The sequence below is a fragment of the Gopherus flavomarginatus genome, chromosome 6, assembly GCF_025201925.1.
Source record: "Gopherus flavomarginatus isolate rGopFla2 chromosome 6, rGopFla2.mat.asm, whole genome shotgun sequence".
In the NCBI taxonomy this organism is placed as follows: domain Eukaryota; kingdom Metazoa; phylum Chordata; order Testudines; family Testudinidae; genus Gopherus; species Gopherus flavomarginatus.
Genome location: NC_066622.1, coordinates 71,665,606 through 71,684,384, shown reverse-complemented (window position 1 = coordinate 71,684,384; position 18,779 = coordinate 71,665,606). Strand labels below are relative to the sequence as shown.

Here is an 18,779-nt window from a genome sequence, read left to right as displayed (position 1 = left end):
CTTATAGAAACTGGAGAAAAAGCCTCCTCCAACAGAAATACAATTTAAAATACTTTCAGCCAAATACACATTAGAACTCTACCAGCCAGATACACATTTGCAAATAAAGGAAAAAAACAATTAAAAGACTATAACTGCCTTCCTTACTAAATACTTACTATTCTGCATATATAAGAGACTGTAGCAGGGAGATCGGCAAGAAATCTGGTTGCATGTCTAGTCCCTTCCAGGAATCAGAGAGAACAAAGCCAAACCCAAAAACACAAACAAAGGTTTCCCTCCACCGAGGTTTGAAAGTATCTTGTCTCCTGATTGGTCCTCTGGTCAGGTGTTGCAGGTCACTGTTTGTTAACCCTTTACAGGTGAAAGAGACATTAACCCTTAGCTATCTGTTTATGACAACTCTGCTGCCTCACCAGCCTGCCTCTAGGGGTATGTCTACACTGCAGTCATGAGGTGCAATTGCAGCCAGCGTAGACGTACCCATGCAAGCATTAATCTAGCTAGCTCAGGGGCTAGAGCAGTGAAGCCAAAGCAGCTTCACTTCTGATTCCTTTCCCTTCCAACAGAGATAGTTTCTCTCTCCCTTAACAAACCTGGATTCCTGGGTGTGTGCCAGCCTAGGCCAGATACTGACTGGGGGCTGTGGCTGGCCAAGCCTACCTAAGGAGTGGGCATCCCCTAGTCCAGTCGGAGCACAAAGCGGGAACCCGGAGAGAAGCGCTGCTAGCGAAGGGAGAACAGATACTCAGGGTGAGGTTGTGCCCTCTGCAGGGGTTGTGTGTCACTGCTGCACTGTTCCAGGCAATGCATGGGGAGGGGAGTGACATGGCACAGTCTCTAATGCAGGGGTGGCCAACCTGTGGCTCCGAAGCCACATGCGGCTCTTCAAAACTTAATATGCATTTCCTTGTATAGGCACCGACTTCGGGGCTGGAGCTACAGGTGCCAAATTTCCATTGTGCCAAGGAGTGCTCACTGCTCAATCCCTGGCTCTACCACAGGCCCTGTCCCCACTCCACCCCTTCCTGCCCCCTCCCCTAAGTCTGCCATGCCCTTGCTCCTCCCCCTCCCCCCCCAGAGCCTGCTGCATGCCACAAAACAGCTGATTGGGAGGTGCAGGGAGGAAGAGGGAGGCACTGATTGGCGGGGTTACCGGTGGGTGGGAGGTGCCGGGAGCAGGGTGGGGGAGCTGATGTGGGGGCTGCTTACATTACTGTGCCTCTTTGACAACGTACATAAGTAAATTCTGGCTCTCTCTCAGGCTCACGTTGGCCATCCCTGCTCTAATGTGTTTAAAAAGCACATGGGCCCTGCCAACAGAAACCAGCCAAGCTGATAAGTGCCTGAGTCAAAGCAGAGTGTCTTTTAAAGGTCAAGGCTGAAATGCTGGTCCCCTTGAAGTCAGTCAGAATTTTGCCATTCACTCAGAGGGGTAAGGGTTTCCCCCCACAAATACAAAGTCTGTTGTAGGCAGAAGGAGGGCAGGTTCCTGAACTTAGGACAGTCACACTTGTATGCGAACAAATCCCCAGGGGAAGGAGAAAGTGGCAGCTGAGTGAGGCCTTCGCCTTTCACCTGATAGAACATTAAACAGGCCTTTGTGCTACACATGGGCACAGTGGGCAAAGCCTCTGGTTTAAAACACTTAGGACCAGACGGGCCATTGGCTGGTTAAGCAGTACAAAAAAGGAGTGATGGATGAACACAAAGTGTTTGTTCATTCATTCATTGGGGCAGATCATTCACTGTTCCTGAGAGTTCAGATGGCTGCCATTTTACTGGTGAAATACCGACCAAACACAAAAGAGTAACGGATTTTATCACAAGCGACTATTTCTCTGAAAACATGGACTGCAAAGGATGTTATTTATTATCTGTCATGGGCCATGTTATACCTGACAGGCACAGGCCTGAGTTAGGGGATGGCCAGACCTGGAGATGGGGTAGCTTAGGTGTGGATTTCACAGTCCTTCCCAGAGCACAGAATCATAGCAACGCAGAGCTGGAAGGGACCCAAAAAGTTATCAAGTCCAGGCCCGTTCGCAGAGGCAGGGCCAAATAAACTGGGACCATCCCTTACAAGTGTTTGTCCAGTCTGTTCTTAACAACCTCCAATGATGGGGACTCCAGAGTTTCCTTGGAAGCCTGTTCCAGAGCTCAACTACTCTTAGAGTTAGGAAAAACTTTTTAATATTAACCTAAAACTCCCTTGCTGCAGATTAAGCCCATCCTCTTTATAACAGCCCTTAACATGTTTGAAAACTTGTCAGGTCCCCCGCAGAGTCTTCTTTTCTTGGGACTAAATACGGCCAATTTTTTTAACCTCTCTCTACATGTTAGCTTTTCTAAACCTTCTATCATTTGTGTCGCTCTCCTCTGGACTCTCCAATTTGTCCACATCTTTCCTAAAAGGTGGCACCCAGAACTGGACACAGCACTCCAGCGGGGACCAATGCTGAGTGAAACAGGACAATTACCTCCTGTGTTTCACATACAGCACTCCTGTTAGTTAATACATCCCAGAGTGATATTAGCCTTTTTCACAGCTGCATCACATTGTTGACTCACATTTCATTTTTGATGCATTAGAAGCCCCAGCTCCTTTTCAGCAGTACTGCCACCTAGACAGTTATTCCCCATTTTGTAGTTGTTCATTTGATTTTTCCTTCCTAAATGAAGTACTTTGCACTTGTCTTTATTGAATTTCATCTCGTTGATTTCAGACCAATTCTCTAATTTGTCAAGGTGGTTTTGAATTCCAATCCTGTCCTCCAAAGTTCTTGCAACCCCTCCAAGCTTGGTGTCATCTGTAAATTTTATAAACATACTCCCAACTCCATTATCCAACTGGATTAACAAAACTATTTAATAATACCGGACCCAGGACCGACCCCTGAGGCACCCCATTTAATACACCCTCCCAGTCTGACAGTAAACCATTGATAACTACTGTTTGAATATGTTCTCTCAATCAGCTGTGCACCCACCTTATAGAAATTTCATCTAGACCACATTTCCTTGAGAATGTCATGGGGGATTGTATCAAAAGTCTTAATAAGAAATGAAGATACATCACATCTTCTGCTTCCCCCATCCACTAAGCCAGTAACCCCATCAAACAGGAAGTTAAGTTGGTTTAGTGCAATTTTTTCTTAGCAAATCCATGCTGGCTATTCCTTACAACCTTATCCCCCAGATTGTTTAATAATTTGTCCCAGTATCTTTCCTGGTATCAAAGGTAGGCTGACTGGTCTATAATTCCTATGTCCACTTTTTAAAGACAGGCAGTATGACCTCACCCATCCTCCCAGAGTTATTGAACATAGCTACTCAGAAGTAATCTATCACCATTCAACTTTTTAGTGAAGACTGAAATAAAATAGGCACTAAACCCCACAGCCTTCTTGATGTCATAAGTTATTAGCTCTCCTTCCCCACTAAGTAAGGGACCTACACTTTCCTTCCTTTTCTCTTGCTCCCAAGGCATTTAAAGAAGCTTTTTTTATTGCCTTTTATGTCCCTTTCCAGGTGTAATTGATTTTGTGCCTCCCAGCACACATAGTGCACTATGCACTATGGTGATTTTCCCAACTCCTTTGGGGCCATTTGGCCCCTGGGGGGGGGAGCAATCTGCATACAGCAATCTGTGCAGCTATGCAAAAGCTATGAACAGTCCAGACCTATGGTTCCTGCCTCCCCGCACTCCTGTTGTGGAAGATTGCCTTGACTAGTTGGGGAGCAGAAACAATGACTTTGGTGATTAATCAATCACACACCATGAATAGCAAAAACTTGCCCCCAAAACAGGGTGTCATCAAAACCAAGAAACTTTTGCAGGAAAATGTCATTGTGGGAGGAGGTGTCTGAAATCTGGATCTAAATGTTCTGGCCCATTGCTACTAGATATGCAGCTAGATTGAGTCTGAAGCCATGGCATCCTTTATGCAGCCATAACATATTTGAAACTAGGAACAATTTTCTATCCATCCCACTAGTTTCTATTGCCGTGCCTACTGCTGTAAGAGCAGAGCTCCTTTCACCACTCTGGCTGCATATTTGTCCCCTCTCAAACAAAAGCAGCACTCCAGGTTTCAATCAACAGTAGGGGATGTGGGAGATGGTGAGTGTAGCCCCTGTGGAAGCAGCACTCACTGGGTTTTATCCTGAAGCCTCCTGCAAATGGGAGCTCGGGGGGAAGTGTCTGTAGGAAGTGGCAGTACATCCTAGTGGTTAGAGCACTTGATTGGGACTCAGGAGATCCAGGGTCTATTCCTATTTCTGTCAATGGCCTCCTGGGTGACCCTGGGCAAGTCACATAACCTCTCTGTACCTCAGTTTCGCCTTCTGTAAAATGGCTCAGAGCACAAAGTACATATTGCAACAGACACGTGGACCATCAACAGCATGATTGTTACAGTTAACTGGCTTTCATGTAGAAGTGTACCCGTTGCTTCCTTTGCAAAGGGCCTTGAGATCTACCAATGAACAGGGCTTTGCAAGAGCTAGGTATTATTATTCCAAGAATTCAATCTGGATATCATTTACTCTGTGCTTTCTATCCATCAGGTTGCATAAACCAAACAGCTTGCCCATCCCAGCCTAACCTGTACCCAGACCTGATCCGCATCCCTTCTTAACAAGAGGCACCGCTGTTCTAACCATTCCCATGCCACACCAGTCCCAACCCGGCTTTGAAACGTGCCCATCCACTGGCAGATCCTTTGCTTCCATTCGCCCAGTCCCACAAAGCACAGCTCCCCAGTGTAATCACACACACTGCAAGGGCTGTTAGAAGGGTGACTGAAGGACAAAAGCACCCCACAAGGGAGCTACAGAACAGACCCCATGGCATACAAAGCATATGCCCACCCACAGTGTAAATGACGATCATACTAGGTGCAGGACAACAGAGAATTAGGGGTAAAGCCTCTAGCCAAGCCCCTAAGATAGCAGAAGAGCAAACCTTTAGGAAGAGGGGAAGGAAGCCCAGAAGCCTCCTCTGCTGCTCTTCAGGGATGAGATAAGGAGATGCCTGCTCATACTCCAGAAACTGCTTGGCTAGGGTCTCCCACTGGAGAGCAGGGCACTGGTGCTGTCCCTCCCCACTGGCCTCGGGCTGCGCCGGGGCTTCCACATCATTGTCAGGTCCTGTCTTCTGCCCCGTCTTGTCCAGGAAATCCCCCTGCTGCTTCAGGAGCTCCTCTGCTGGGTCCATGCCGTGGCCAAATAGACCTGAGTTTAAAAACAAGGGTTATTTTAGAGTTGCCAACCCTCCAGGATTGTCCTGGAGTTCCCAGGAATTAAAGGTTATGTTATGCAATGAAACCTCCAGGAATATGTTCAACTAAACTTGGAAACCTTAGTTATTTTCTTGTAGGATTTTCCATGAAGAGCTGATTGACTGCTCTTTGCACAAGGAAAACAGCTAGACTCAGTCTCAGTTGCTTTTTTTTCAGACTAAGGGCAGCCACCAGAATAAATTCTCCAGGAGAGACCACATCGTGTGGGTTTCACTTGTAACATGCTGCACTTGCTGTCTCACCAAATGGCAGTTTCAGCCCATTAAAGGTGCAATACCCAGAAACAGTCTCAACACTCAGAAGCTGCTGAGCAACAGATCACTGTAGTTAGTTAGGTCTTTCCCAGTGTGACCAAGTTCCTCCTCTACCTTGGTGGGTCCTGCGCTTATTGGCGGATTTGCTCACCTCATAGATTCACCCTGTGGGTCGGGAAACAGCCCAGAGAACTTCCCCTCTGGTAGAAGCCACAGTCCAGGTCAATTCCTCCTGAGTTTGATCAGGAGTTGGGAGGTTTGGGGGGAACCCAGGCCCTGCGGACTGCAGCTGTCTAGAGTGCCCCCTGGTACAGTTACACGACAGCTACAACTCCCTGGGCTACTTCCCCATGGCCTCCTCCCAACACCTTCTTTGTCGCCACCGGACCTTCTGCCTGATGTCTGATAACGCTTGTACTTCTCAGTCCTCCAGCACTATACTTACTCACACTCAGCTTCCTGCACGCCTCTTGCTCCCACTTTCTTGCACACACTTCCTCTCCTCGAGCTCCCTCTGAGCTGACTGGAGTGAGCCCTTTTATAGCATCAGGGGGGCCCTAATTAGATTCAGGTGCTTAATAGCCTCACCTGACTCTTAGTAGGTTAATTGGAGTCAGGTGCGCTCATTAGCCTGGAGCAGCCCCTGCTCTGGTCACTCAGGGAACAGAAAACTGCATATCCAGTGGCCAGTATATCTCCCTTCTACTACTCTGCTGTTCCCAACTGGCCTGGGTCTATCACACCAGTTAGAAAGGCTAATCAGCCCCCCAAACTCCACAGTTATTTTTCTTGCTCTTCTATTAATCCCTTTCACTTGTACACATCTGTTGGGTGTCAGCATGCTCCAAACGAGATGCAGAATTTATATGCAGTCTCACAGGACCCATGTAGAGAGGCCTCCCTGCTCCAAGACATGATCCCGCTGGTCTTGAATCACCAAATCACATGAGGTGAAGTCCTGGCCCCAATAAAGTCAATGGCAAAATTCTGATAGACTTCAGTTGGGGCCAGGATTTCACCCAGTGCCTCTTTCTTGCAGCCATATCCCCGTCAGCTCAGCAGTAACTTGCTCTCCACTATCACCCTTAAGTCTTCCTGCTTTCCACCGCCTTCCTGGCCATTTGAGCTCGATCCTGAAGGATGCGGAGTGCTCCAGCCCCGAGCCGGAAAAGCACATTAGCATGTCAGTGGGACTGCTCCTGTGCTTAAAGTGAAGTGCCTGCTTCAGTGCATTGCTGAATGCGGTTGTCCTCCTTGGAGCTGCCATGTGTAATGAGATGATTGGCATAGCTTTGCATATTGATCACTGGTGAAGGACAGTGGCTGGCAGCTCAGCCTGGAGCAGCTCCCTTATTCTGTGTCCCCCACCCCCACCCCCCACTCAGTCACGGCCTGCCACCCCCCTTTTCTGTGCTTCCCTGCCTCAGTTCCCCTCCAGCCTCTTCCTCCTCATTCAGCCAAGTTACACACACACACTCCTCTGCCCACCTCACTCCCTGTCTATTCCATTTGCCATCATCACCACTTCCTCCCTGGGGCAGGTTCCACGCTGGCAGCCACTTAACACTATGCAGCATAGTTGCCTCTAGTGACCACCAGGTGCAACTGCAGCTCAGACAACTGCACACAATTCAGGCTGGGCCGCGGGAATGCATAATACCGGGCTGTCCCGCCTCTGCCTTGAAAGGTGGCATTAGGGGGAAATCAGGGAATTGCAGACTGCTGAAGACAGCAGGTTCCAGTTACTATTTTCTACTATCTTTCCTTACAATCATTTAATTGTTACATCTAAGCTCTCTACTCATTGCTGAGAACAACCCTCACAAGCGCAACACGCAAATGCTATAGAACTAGCATAGGCTTTACCTCTTGGACAGAGAAAACAGATCGAGTACTAGGTTAGGACTCATGAGACCTGAGCTCTGCCACTGGCCCACTGGATAACCTTGGGCAAATTAGATCTCCACTCTGTGCCCCAGTTTCCCCATTTGTAAAATGGGGATGAAGATGCTAACCTGCTTTGTAAAACACTGATATCTATGGATTAAAAGTGAGGTATTATCACTAGAGGATAGCACCCTTTGAATGGACAGCTCAGCCCACACAGGCAACAGTCAGAAACTTGCCACCACTAGAGCTAGCTCATGCCCCTGCAGGCCAGAGTCGGGGTGAGTGGCTCAGTGTGGGGGGAACTGGCCAAAGTAGGGGAGTGAGTATTCCAGTAGCCTGATTTCCACTAAACTTAGGCCCACGGGGGTGCCCTTTTGGTGCTGCAGGCAGGGGAAGCTCTATGGTGCCCTAAACTTGTTCTCAGCCTGAAGTCACTGCCTCGTCCTTATATCCAGAATGTCTGCTCCCTGCCACAGGCCCCTGTGAGGTCACTGCCTCACTCGCGTATCCAGAGTCACAACACTTAGATAGAGGAAATCAGGGTTTTCCAATTCTCACCCACATCAATAAGGTTCTGCTCACTGACACCTAGATCATTCCCTGGAATTTTGGAATTAATCAGATGCATTTTTCAAAAAATTACCACAAGACAGCCAGAGAAATGCCATGGAGTTGAACGTAAGGGCTCACTTCACTTGCCCAATTTATTAGTACATGAACTAACATGAGAGCGGACCCTTTAATACAACATTACACTCCACACACAAGTTAATATATAGAAAAACAATGGCATACTTCCTATGCATATGAAATACAAGGTTTTTTTCCTACATGGGCTACTTACTCTTGATTCCAGATAGTTAATAAAAATGTTAAAGGCAATATAGCCAACTCAAGCATTCAAAATTCATGACCCCCCAAAATCATGAGCTTAGCTTAAAAATCATTACATTTTAAGAAAATATTAAACTGGACATTCTTTCTATTTGCTACCTGCTACTTTCTGAGCCATAGGGTGTCACATTTCCAAGCTTTTCTCATCAACACTGAGGGCTAGAAATGTTTTTTTTTTTTTAATGAAAGCTGAGATTTTCATATATTCACAAGATTCTCAGAGCTTGGACTTTAACTTAAACACCAAATATCACGAGATTCACAACAAAATCATGAAAATTGGCAATGCTGTAGAGAGTAAATGAATTTTGAAAAATTGGAAAAATTTCCATGAGAAGTTACAATATTTCAGCATTTGTTTTTATCCCAATTTGGGACAAAAAGTCAAAATATCAAAAAGTTTAATGTAATAAGGTTCTGAAAAAAATTGATTCAGAAACATCAGAAGATTTCATTTCAATAGTTCCAAATAGAGGAAACATTTTGACATTTCGGAATCAACATATTTTGTTCCAGTTTGTGAACCAAATTGAAACACTTACTTTCAGGTTGGCTGGATATTAATCTGCTTTCCCTGAGGTGCCCTGGTGCCTTATGGGAGTTGTAGTTTTTGGTGGCTCATGCCCCCATTCTTCTTTATGGGCTGTGTTTTCGAGCCAAACAACATTTCGCATGATGCTCACTGGTCTCACAACTTCCATGATGCACCACAGCAGTTCAACCAGAGAGAAGACCATAATGCACCCTGGGAGATGTAGTGCAACCAAGGAGCCCATAGTTTAATGGATAATATGGGACATGAAGAACATAGGAGATTAATGTTGAATTGACCCAAAATGAAATAGTCAACATCAATATGTTGGGGATGATACAAAATAGTTTATTTTGATTTTCCAAAAAGAAAACATTTCTGCTGGAAAATTTCAATTTGTTCTCCTGAAACTTTATTTTCTGTTGAAAAAATATTTTGAGAGAAAATCCCAAGCCATCTCTACTAAACATATCTTAAATTCCCTCACCACAGCCAGATTAAATAATTAAAGCTTCATGCTCATTTGCTCTCCAGCACGTATGCTGCTTGTTTATTATTGGCACTTTGCCTAGCTTGGGCACTGAAACCAGTCTGGTCAGTTTCAGTCCCTGGTTCTCACGCAGTAGTCCAGGGCTCCAGTGATGGGGATATTTTTACCATTTCATGGCTGTTCAGTGGCCCATGTGGAACAAATCGGTGGTCATAACCCTAGTCAATACTCTTTGCTAGAAGTCACAGCAGGAAGGCAAGAGGGAAATGGACATGGAGACAGAGCTATGGGGTTAGTTCTGTACCTTTGAGTCAGGGCTGTAGGCCAGGCACCAGAGGGGAAGCTTGCTCCACCACTGTGAATAATCAGGAGACGTCAGTCTCCAAGGCTGTTGATCTGGCACTTGTCACCAGTATCCAGTTTTTAAAAAAAAATAAGTAATTAATTAAGACAACACCATGACATAGGCAGAACGTGTGCAATGACAGCACTGCAGAAGACAGACAGGAAGACCACGTGCCCTATGACTGAGCAGGCGCAGCATTTGTCATGCTTTATTTTTGGCTCTGGTAAGATAACATTGCTTGGCTCAGCCCACTTTTGAGATACGTATTGCCTCAGAAGAGTCTTGACTTTTCAAAGGGGCTAATGAAAAGTGTGTTCAGAGCCAGTTGTTGTCAAGGAGGTAGCCCTTCCCCTTCGCAACAAGTCCAAAGGGCATCCCTTCTTCATAACAGTAGTCTCACTATCTTGGGGGTGGCACTGCAAAAGCTAAAAGCCAGTTATTGCCAGCAGGGAGAACACTGGATTTAAATATTTTTCTGCCTGTTTGGCTGGATCCAACAAATGCTTATTCAGGTGAGTAACATAGTATAGTCTAATGCAACTCGGTAGGATCACTTCCATGAGTAAAGACCAAAGATGGTCCAATGATAATAATAAGCCTATCTACCTTTCATATGACACTTTTCATCAGTAGACATCAAAGCACTTTACAATGCAGGTCAGTATCACTGTCCCCATTTTCTAGATAGAGAAACTGAGGCACAGGGCGGTCAAGTGACGTAGGCCAGTGGCAGATCCAGAAACAGACAAAATTATTTGATAATTGACAAATTTATGAACTGTCTCTTTTTTTAACTAATGATTTATTTAACTATTTTTTTTATTAGCCCAGCTTAAATGAGGCCTACTCACATGAGTATGGCACTGAAGGATTGGTCCCTTAGGGTGAAATCGTGCCACCTACTGAAGTCAATGAGAGTTTTACCAGGGACTTCACTGGGGCAAGGATTGCCCCCAATGTCTATGATTCTGTCATTCTGAGCCCGTAAAATTAAGTAAAGAGAGAGGAAAACACAGAAAAGTATTAGTGGCAGGTACCTAATCAGGGCTGAAAATACCCTAAACTGAGATCATTATGCAACCCAAAAAGCCCAGGCTTGCTTACATTCCCTTTCACTTAGAACACAGTTCACTCTTTCCATCCAAGAAGTAGAATTTATATAGGTAAACCACCATAGGCGGTGCGATCTATGGGCCCGTGGTGCCTGGGCACCAGGAATATTCCCGGCCCAGGGCCCAGCTCCTGCACTGTTTGAGGCTGGGTCTCTCCCTCGGCCCCACCTTCTGTCCCTGGGCACTCCTCCCTGCACATCCCCTGGGCAATTTAAAACGGCCCTGGGACCCCCACCCACCACCGGCAGCACAGCAGAGCTGAGCAGCTTCCTGCCTGCTCGCTCCATGTGGCTGCTGGCGCCTCTTTGAGGCCCCTGGGCAGGGTGGGTTGGGTTTGTGTCCACGTGCACTGCTCCCACCTCAAGCATCCCTGCAGCCAATAGGAAGCTGCACGGGCAGTACCTAGGGGTAGCAGCACGCAGAGGCCCCCCAGCCCACCCTGCCTAGGAGCCCCAGCTAAGCGCCGCACTTCCCCGTCCCCTCCCAGAGCCTGCACCCCCACCCCTTTCCCACATACCCCCTCACACTCCCAAACTCCCTCCCAGACCCTGAACCCCTCCTGCACTCCAGTCCCCTGTCCAAGCCCAAGGCCTGCACCCCAGACCTCTTTCCCCCACCCAAACTCGCTCCCAGAGCCTTAGGCAGGTGAAAGCAGAGTTTTAGGGGGGCAGGCTCTGGGCGTTCTGGGCACCACCAAAATTTCTACAAACCTGCCACCCCTGGAAACCACTGATGTCTAAATCTAGGTGTATATGTCATCTCTTCAAACTGGAGGCTACAGCCTATCCCATTACTGATACCTCTAGTCTAGGGGGAAGATGCATTAAACTTCAAGCCAAGAGACACTGCGCTAATTCAGTCTCAACTCTTCTGCTGACTGCTGTTGAACAAATATTTCTCCTGGTAGTGGTCCCTTCTGGGCTTAAAATCTCTGCATCTCTTGACTTTTCTAGTCCTCTTAAAAGATAATTATTTTGTTGGAAAGATCTGCTACCACGGAGCTAGCATCTGAGATCACTAAACCAGTGGTTTTCACCTGGACCCCTGGGTCCGCAGACTATTTCTCAGATTTCAGAAGTGGCCCGCACCGCCATTCAAAATGTCTTAGGGGTCCGCAAATGAAAAAAGGTTGAAAGCCACTGGTGTAAAGTTTTAAGAGGCCCCTTGTGCTTGTGCTATTGCCCACCTTTAACACTGATGATGGTCTCTGGGGATCTAGTTATTAAGCACTGTTTTCTTTTTAGTTTTGACAAGTTATGAAACATTTTTACATACCAAGATGACCTGGAACAAGATTCTTTAAAATACAATGGTGTTTTTCAAAGGGACATGAAAGTAAAAACATACAAAAGGCCCATTGCTGTTATTCAGAAAGTGGCAGCAAGTAAAAAAAGGGGAAATGATACTTACTAGCACAATTTTATCTTTTGTTCTAAATGACATCTGTCTGAAATCACAGTGCAAAGTGGCTGGGCCTTCTCTGACTGAAAAGGGGCAAATGAAAAAAAGAGGTCTGGCGGTGAAAAACAATCAAAAAGCCTCATTAGCTGAAATAGTGTAGCTCTTCTTTTGTGGTTCACGTTATCGAGAATAAGTTGTACCTACACAGGACCGATCCCCACACCAGACCACATTTTGGTCCACTGTTCTATTCTGTCTACCAACTACTAGACTGCTCTGAGCTCGAGAGATTCAACCAAATGATCTTGCGAAATGAGAAAATAGTCAGTTGGAGACAAGTCCCAAAGTAAGATGCTGTATCAAAACATCTGGGAAGTTTGGTTCCAAACTCTGCAGCCTGGGTCTCTCTCCATAAGCTGTTCTCCGCTCTGACTGTACAAAAAACTCCAATGTTCTGGTAAGCATAAAAAACAACTAAGTCACTGAATCAAAGCTGGAAGCATTCTTGGGTCCCCTACTCCATTCCTCTCCAGCAAGGCAAGGACCGCTGTTCTCCAGTAAATACTCAGAGACTAGTTTTAAATGCCCCAAATGACGAGTCTTCAACCAGCTCCATTGAGAGATTATTCTACTGCCTGACAGATCTCACTGACTGAAAGTGTCTCCTGATAATCAGTATACATTTTCCTTTACTTAATTTCATCCCATACACTCTAGGTCTATTCACTTTTAGCTCCCTCAATTAATATATAAATTAACAGATTGCAAAGCCAGAAGGGACCATTGTGATCATTTAGTCCTGTATAATACAGTCCAGAGGAGAATTTCCCCAAAATAATTCCTAGAGCAGATTTTGTAGAAAAACATGAAATCTTGATTTTAAAATTGTCGCTGACGGAGAATCCACCACGACTCCTCTCCCACCTGGTTGCTTGTGCCCTTCCATGCTTGTAGAGGGCATCTTATTGCCTCATAACTGTCAGTTGGTCAAATGCAACATATTTACTTTTCTTTATCATTCCATTTAGTAAATCTCTTCTGTCTCCTAATCATCTTTGCTCCTCTTCCCTGAATTCCCACTGATCTTATACATTATTTACAACTTTCAACCATGCATCTAGTGTTTGAACTGGGAATAATATTTCACAAGAAAAATCTAAAAACATCTAGATTTACAGTGTGATCCCAGACTATATGCTATACAAAAACTAAGAACTTAGTTAAGGTTGCTAAGTGCAACTCCCCTCCCACCCTTTGTCTTGTCTCTTTAGATTGTAAACTCTTTGAGGCATGGCCTGTCTCTTCTTCTGGGTTTGTACAGCACCTAGCACAATAGGGCCCTCTCTTGGTTGGGGCCCCTAAGTATTCCCTGAACAAAAATAAGAGAAGATGGTCTATTAAACAGACTGATAAATTTGGAGAGGGTTGTACATTGTCTGAAGGGCAGATGTCTTTTCATAGGATACGGTCCTTGGTTTCTGCAGCAATGTGATTAACATAACAACATGCTCAGTTCAGACACAGCATGAACAGGCGTGACTTCGTTAAAGTAAATAGATTTAAATCAAGATTGAATTTGGCCCAATGTGTTCTTCTTATTAGAACACATTTCAGTTGTGTGGGTGGTTTGCTGCCTTTATTTCAAAGCAGGCCTTTCTATACTGCATTTTGGCAAATCATTAATTCTTTCTCGGGTTCTTAAGGGCTTCTCTGTTTGCTTTGCTTTGAACAGCCTTTCTGTGCACAACAAAAGCATAGTTATGGAACGTTAATGTTTGACCTGCTTTCGTTATTTCCACTGGAGGGAGGGGGAGAAGCTTGCAATCACCTTGTCAAGTCAGATTCTGCACTAATATACCCGGTACCCCTGTTGGAGTCAGTCAGAGTAGCATGGGGGATAATGCAGTGAGGAATTGCATTTATAAGGTGCTGTCCAGCCATCAGTGAAATATTGTTCCCTGATGCTACGCAGAACTTTGGACGCTGCTAGTTACCCACAGGCAGTCTAACAGTAAAAGCTAATATCTGAGAGAGACCCTCAAGAAGAGCAAAATGGAAGCCAAGTCAACATAAATCACTCAGAAATGGAAGTATATGAGAGTTGGAGGCAATTACAGCAAATCAAACAACTCTGCTAAGAACAGCTGCCGATACATTCTGCACCTATAATCCCTCTGCTGTCCCTAGAATAAAGAACACAGACTCGTGTGTATTCCTGCAGTTCCACTCTCTCCCGACAGCACACCATGTTGAACTTTCACAAAAGCCACTGCCATTTGAAACTGACTCTATCAAAACAAAGTGTTTGGTCAGTACAAGAGATGCCATCTGCTTTGCTACAGCAGTAAACCCGTCACTTCCAATTCCAAAGCAAATCTGAAAAGCAGGTGACATACCTGGGCATGCAGGTTCAGTGACTTCCAGTGCTAGCAGTTGCTATATCCAGGATAACCAGCTTTTCTTCTTTTGTCTGTGACACAGCTGTCCTGCCAGGCATCTTAAAGTGTTCAACAGCTCCCACTCTGCTCTTTAAACTTTCCACTGTGAATCACTTGGTTAGCTACTGTGCTTATTTCCTGGGGAAAGCAGAAGTGGAGAAGCACAAAATGAACCACAAGCTACTGGAGCCAAGAGGCACTCAAACCAGCTCAGATGACTCAGAGCAGCTCAGCTGGTGTATAAAGCTGTCAGGAAGATGGGCTTCTTTCTGGTCTCGTACATCAGAGAGTTTCCTTGCTCCAACATTAACAAATAAATGGTGTTTTCTTTATGGTTTGCTGAATTGCTAGGGCAAGGCGCTGGCTTGATAGCCCTTGAGACTGAAGCCCTCTCTCTCGATCCACAGGACATGGGCAAGAAGCAGCAGGAACTTCCCACACCAGTGCGCCTCTGATCTGGAGATGTCACCTCTAAATGCTGTCGAGTCTTTGGCCGCCCCACTGAGCTTGCTAACAATGGGGTTGCTCAGTGGCTTTATGAAGCCGACAATGTAAACTGCAATGATGACACAAATGAACTTAGTGACCCACCTAGGAATAAAAAACAAAGGGGATTTGCCTCCCCCTACTCCCTTTCATAACAACAGGCCTGGATGGATTTTTGTTTAGCTTTTAAGCTTACCATTTATTTTATTTATTTTTTTAACATTAGAAAATCAGGTATTTTCTAGTCTGTTCCACCTGGCAGATTTTGTGTGCAACTAGAGAACTAGGATTATGTCATCACAGATATCAAGCAAGTGAAACCTGATTAATTAAGGAGGAAAGTGATTTTATTCAGGGTGTTTAGAGCCTTTTGGTTTTCGTTAACATTTATTTAACTCGAATGCCTGAAAAACAATTGGGAGAAAAGATGTCTTTGTTAAACCCCACCCTCTTCCAGCAAAGCCAGGGCACAGCAGACGTGACACTCCTGATATTTCCAAAGCCACATGCCCTCACAGTACTGTATGGAAAGGACTCTGTGTCTGGGGCACAGCTGATTTAACAGGAGAAAGCAGAGGATTTTCCTCTTGTCCCCAGCCACTGGCAGCTCCATTTCCACATAGCAGCATATCTGGTGCACAACATGTTTTCCTTGCTGCATGTGCAAGTGCAGTTAGTTACCTAGGAGAAGGTAGTGATGGAGTCAGCAGCAACACATTGTAGGCCAAAGTTCCTCCCTGGTGTAAAATCAGTGCAGGTTAGTCCAGGGATTAATCCAGCCCTGTAGCTGTAAAGCAAGCAGTACTGCACCAGTGGATCCTGAGAGAAAACAGATTCCATGCCAGGCCCCACAGACAGATATAGGCCTTGGGCAGATCAGGGTTTGGAAGGGGCAAGCTCCACAAACTAGGCTGCATTAGGCCATTAGCTAATTCCTTCCAAACCCCAGTCAGCACAAAGCCACACAGGCAAAGTACAAGACAGAGGGAACGAGGCTCAGGCAGAGAGAAAGAGTTTGCATGGCCCAGGAGAGAATTTCACAAAATATACCTCTTGCCTCGCTCTCAGACAAGCCTGAATGTTACCATTTGTGCTTATATTTCCCCTTTTCAGTCAGCTTAAACCACAGAGCCGAAAGTTGTCTGTTGCTGTCAATGGCAGCCATGTGATCAGGTGCCTGCTCTCAGGCTGTTTTCTCCTATCCCGTGGGGAAGCTCTTGCCTGGTGGTGCTGTGACCTCTGGGAGCAACAGGGCCTGGCAAGGAGGTCTGTGCTTTGGGGAATTGGGAGAAAATCTCCCTCACTGAAAGCCAGAGTGTAGAAGCCACCCCACTTTTCTCTTCATTTTGCACAGAGGCCAAAGCACCCAGGGTCTCTCACATCATCCCCACATCACTGCAGCAAAGCAGCTGTAATCAGGGAGTAAAAATTGCACAAGGGAGGAAGGATAAGTTTGCAGCTAAAACATTGGCCTGAGCATGGGGTTCAGCTCCTAGCTGTGGCCCAGAGCCCCTTACCCTGAGTATGTCATCTAGCATCCCTTTGCCTCAGTTCCCACATCTGTAAGATGGGGATCATAATTCTCTTTCTCCCACCCACCTCTGTTTAGACTGGGGGCAGGACTGTCTCACACAGTGTGTTCATGCAGTGCCTAGCTCTGGTCTCCCCTGGGATGTTCACTGCAATAATCCCCATTGCTTTAGCAAGGTCAATGCCTAACTCCATCAGTGTGTATTGGAAGTCAGCATGTAACAGAGGCAATCAGCTTTCTGAACTGGACAGAAGAGGGCCCAGCCCTGAGTGCCTTCCCCAGGCAGAATCCCCAGTATGTCCATGGGTGCCAGACCTCAGTAGAGAGAGCAGGATTGGGTCCCGAGAGCTGGACATGATTCTGGGTCAGATTTCGGTGCCATTTAGTCTTATCAGACCACATGGATAAGCTGTGGAACAATGAGGTTGAGACTGACCCAAGGACACCTGCAGAGGCAAGGACAGCACCAAGGAGTCCTGGCCTCCATCCAGTCCAGTCCCTTACTCTATTAGAGCCCACACCCCTATCACCACACCATGCGACATAAATTGCTGGCTGTAACCAGCATTCCGTTGACATCAGAATGGGACAAGGACCCGACCAGCACAGAAGCGGCTGGTGGGCTCTGTAGCCATCTCCTGAGTCCCTAGCGTCTTGGTGGGTGAACAGCAGAACAGATCAAGTCATTGCCAGTCTGGCCTGCACCTTACAGGAAAGGGATACTGACGGGCTGCATTAGCCAAGGAGCACCAGACTCGTTTGCATTAAGGCCAGGCCTCTCCCAGAACTGACCAGAAGGTCGCTCAAGATCAACTGAAGAGCATTCTTAGGACAAGTATCAGAGAGGTAGCCATGTTAATCTGGATCTGTAAAAAGCAACAAAGAGTCCTGTCGCACCTTATAGACTAACAGACGTATTGGAGCATAAGCTTTCATGGGTGCTCCAATACGTCTGTTAGTCTATAAGGTGCCACAAGACTCTTTGTTGACTATTCCTGGGACAAAAACCTTGATCCCTGCATGGCCAGGCATCCTCAGGCTGGCTTATCCTCTGAAGACTTTTGGGGCCTGCTCAGCACATTTGAAAAAGCAGGCGATGTGTGGTTATATGAAGCCAGCAAAGAAAACTAATGGCTGATCTGCCTGAAATAAGCAATCGGTTATACAGAGCCTGCATCCTGTTTCCAGCTGGATGGGCAGAACCAGGCATGATGCAGCATGACGCTAAGAGCTGGAGAGAACACCTGTCCCTTTATATTCTAACCAACCCTGGTCTCTTCTCCTTGCCTTGCAATCATTTAGCCATCCATACAAGCTAGCTGCCATTTCCTTTCCCCTAGCTTGATGCTCTTAACAGCTGCGTTTCCTCTGAAAGGACATTTACAGTGAATTTAAAAGCAGGTGTCCCAGAAGAACGCTGCCCTGCAGAGCTAGCCACTCCACCCCTGGCCTTCAAACCAAATATGGCTACGACAACTTCTAGTGCAGCTGCCAGGACTGCCCAGGTGGAACACCTTCATCTGCCTAACCAACAGTTCAGCCCCAGTGCAGAAGCAAATGGGGTGGAACGTCACTAGAGAAGAGTCTGGCTTTGTTCCGACAGCAGCAGGCTGGTGGCCATGTCCTCTCCCCACACACTCAGGAGAGAGATTGCGGCCATCCTGGCCCAGCAGCACATAACCCACTGTGCATTGGTAAACAGCCCTGCCCGTAAGAAAGAAACTGAGTTTCAGGCACCACCTCAGAGGGCCCAAGAGTAGACTTGGTTAGAATGTGCCATTCAAAACTCTCTTTTGGCCCAAATCCTCAAAAGCAGTTAGACTCCTAACCTGCAGGCCTTTGAGAAGCTGGGCCTCTTTTCTAAAACAAACCTTTCTTTAAAATAAAACAACTTTTCAACAGAAATAAAATTTAAATATTTAGGTTTGGTTTCCTTCCCTTTCTAACTCCACCCCCACCCACACACTTTTTTTTCCCTCCAGTGGCACGGTAAGGTGAGGGGAAGGAAGATAAGGGGACAGCCCCAAATATTCAGTTTTTGCTTTTCTGTCAGAAAACTCTGAACATTCAAACTTGTCAAAGCCTGCTTGCCATTCTCCAGC

General features: G+C 46.3%; 1 protein-coding gene across 3 annotated transcripts in view; it reads right to left on the bottom strand.

The window, feature by feature from the left end:
- WDFY4 (WDFY family member 4) overlaps positions 1-14,807 on the bottom strand; it is a 257,556-nt gene extending 242,749 nt beyond the window's left edge. For 2 of the 3 annotated variants that reach the window (XM_050959877.1, XM_050959876.1), the window contains exons 1-2: positions 14,619-14,807; positions 4,967-5,235 (exon numbers count right to left, since the gene is read on the bottom strand). In XM_050959877.1, the coding sequence (XP_050815834.1) occupies positions 4,967-5,218 (252 nt within the window). In that variant the 5' untranslated portion in view covers positions 5,219-5,235; positions 14,619-14,807. The remainder of the gene's footprint in view (positions 1-4,966; positions 5,236-14,618) is intronic. The other variant, XM_050959875.1, reaches the window with a different exon arrangement.
- Positions 14,808-18,779: the final 3,972 nt, after the last annotated feature.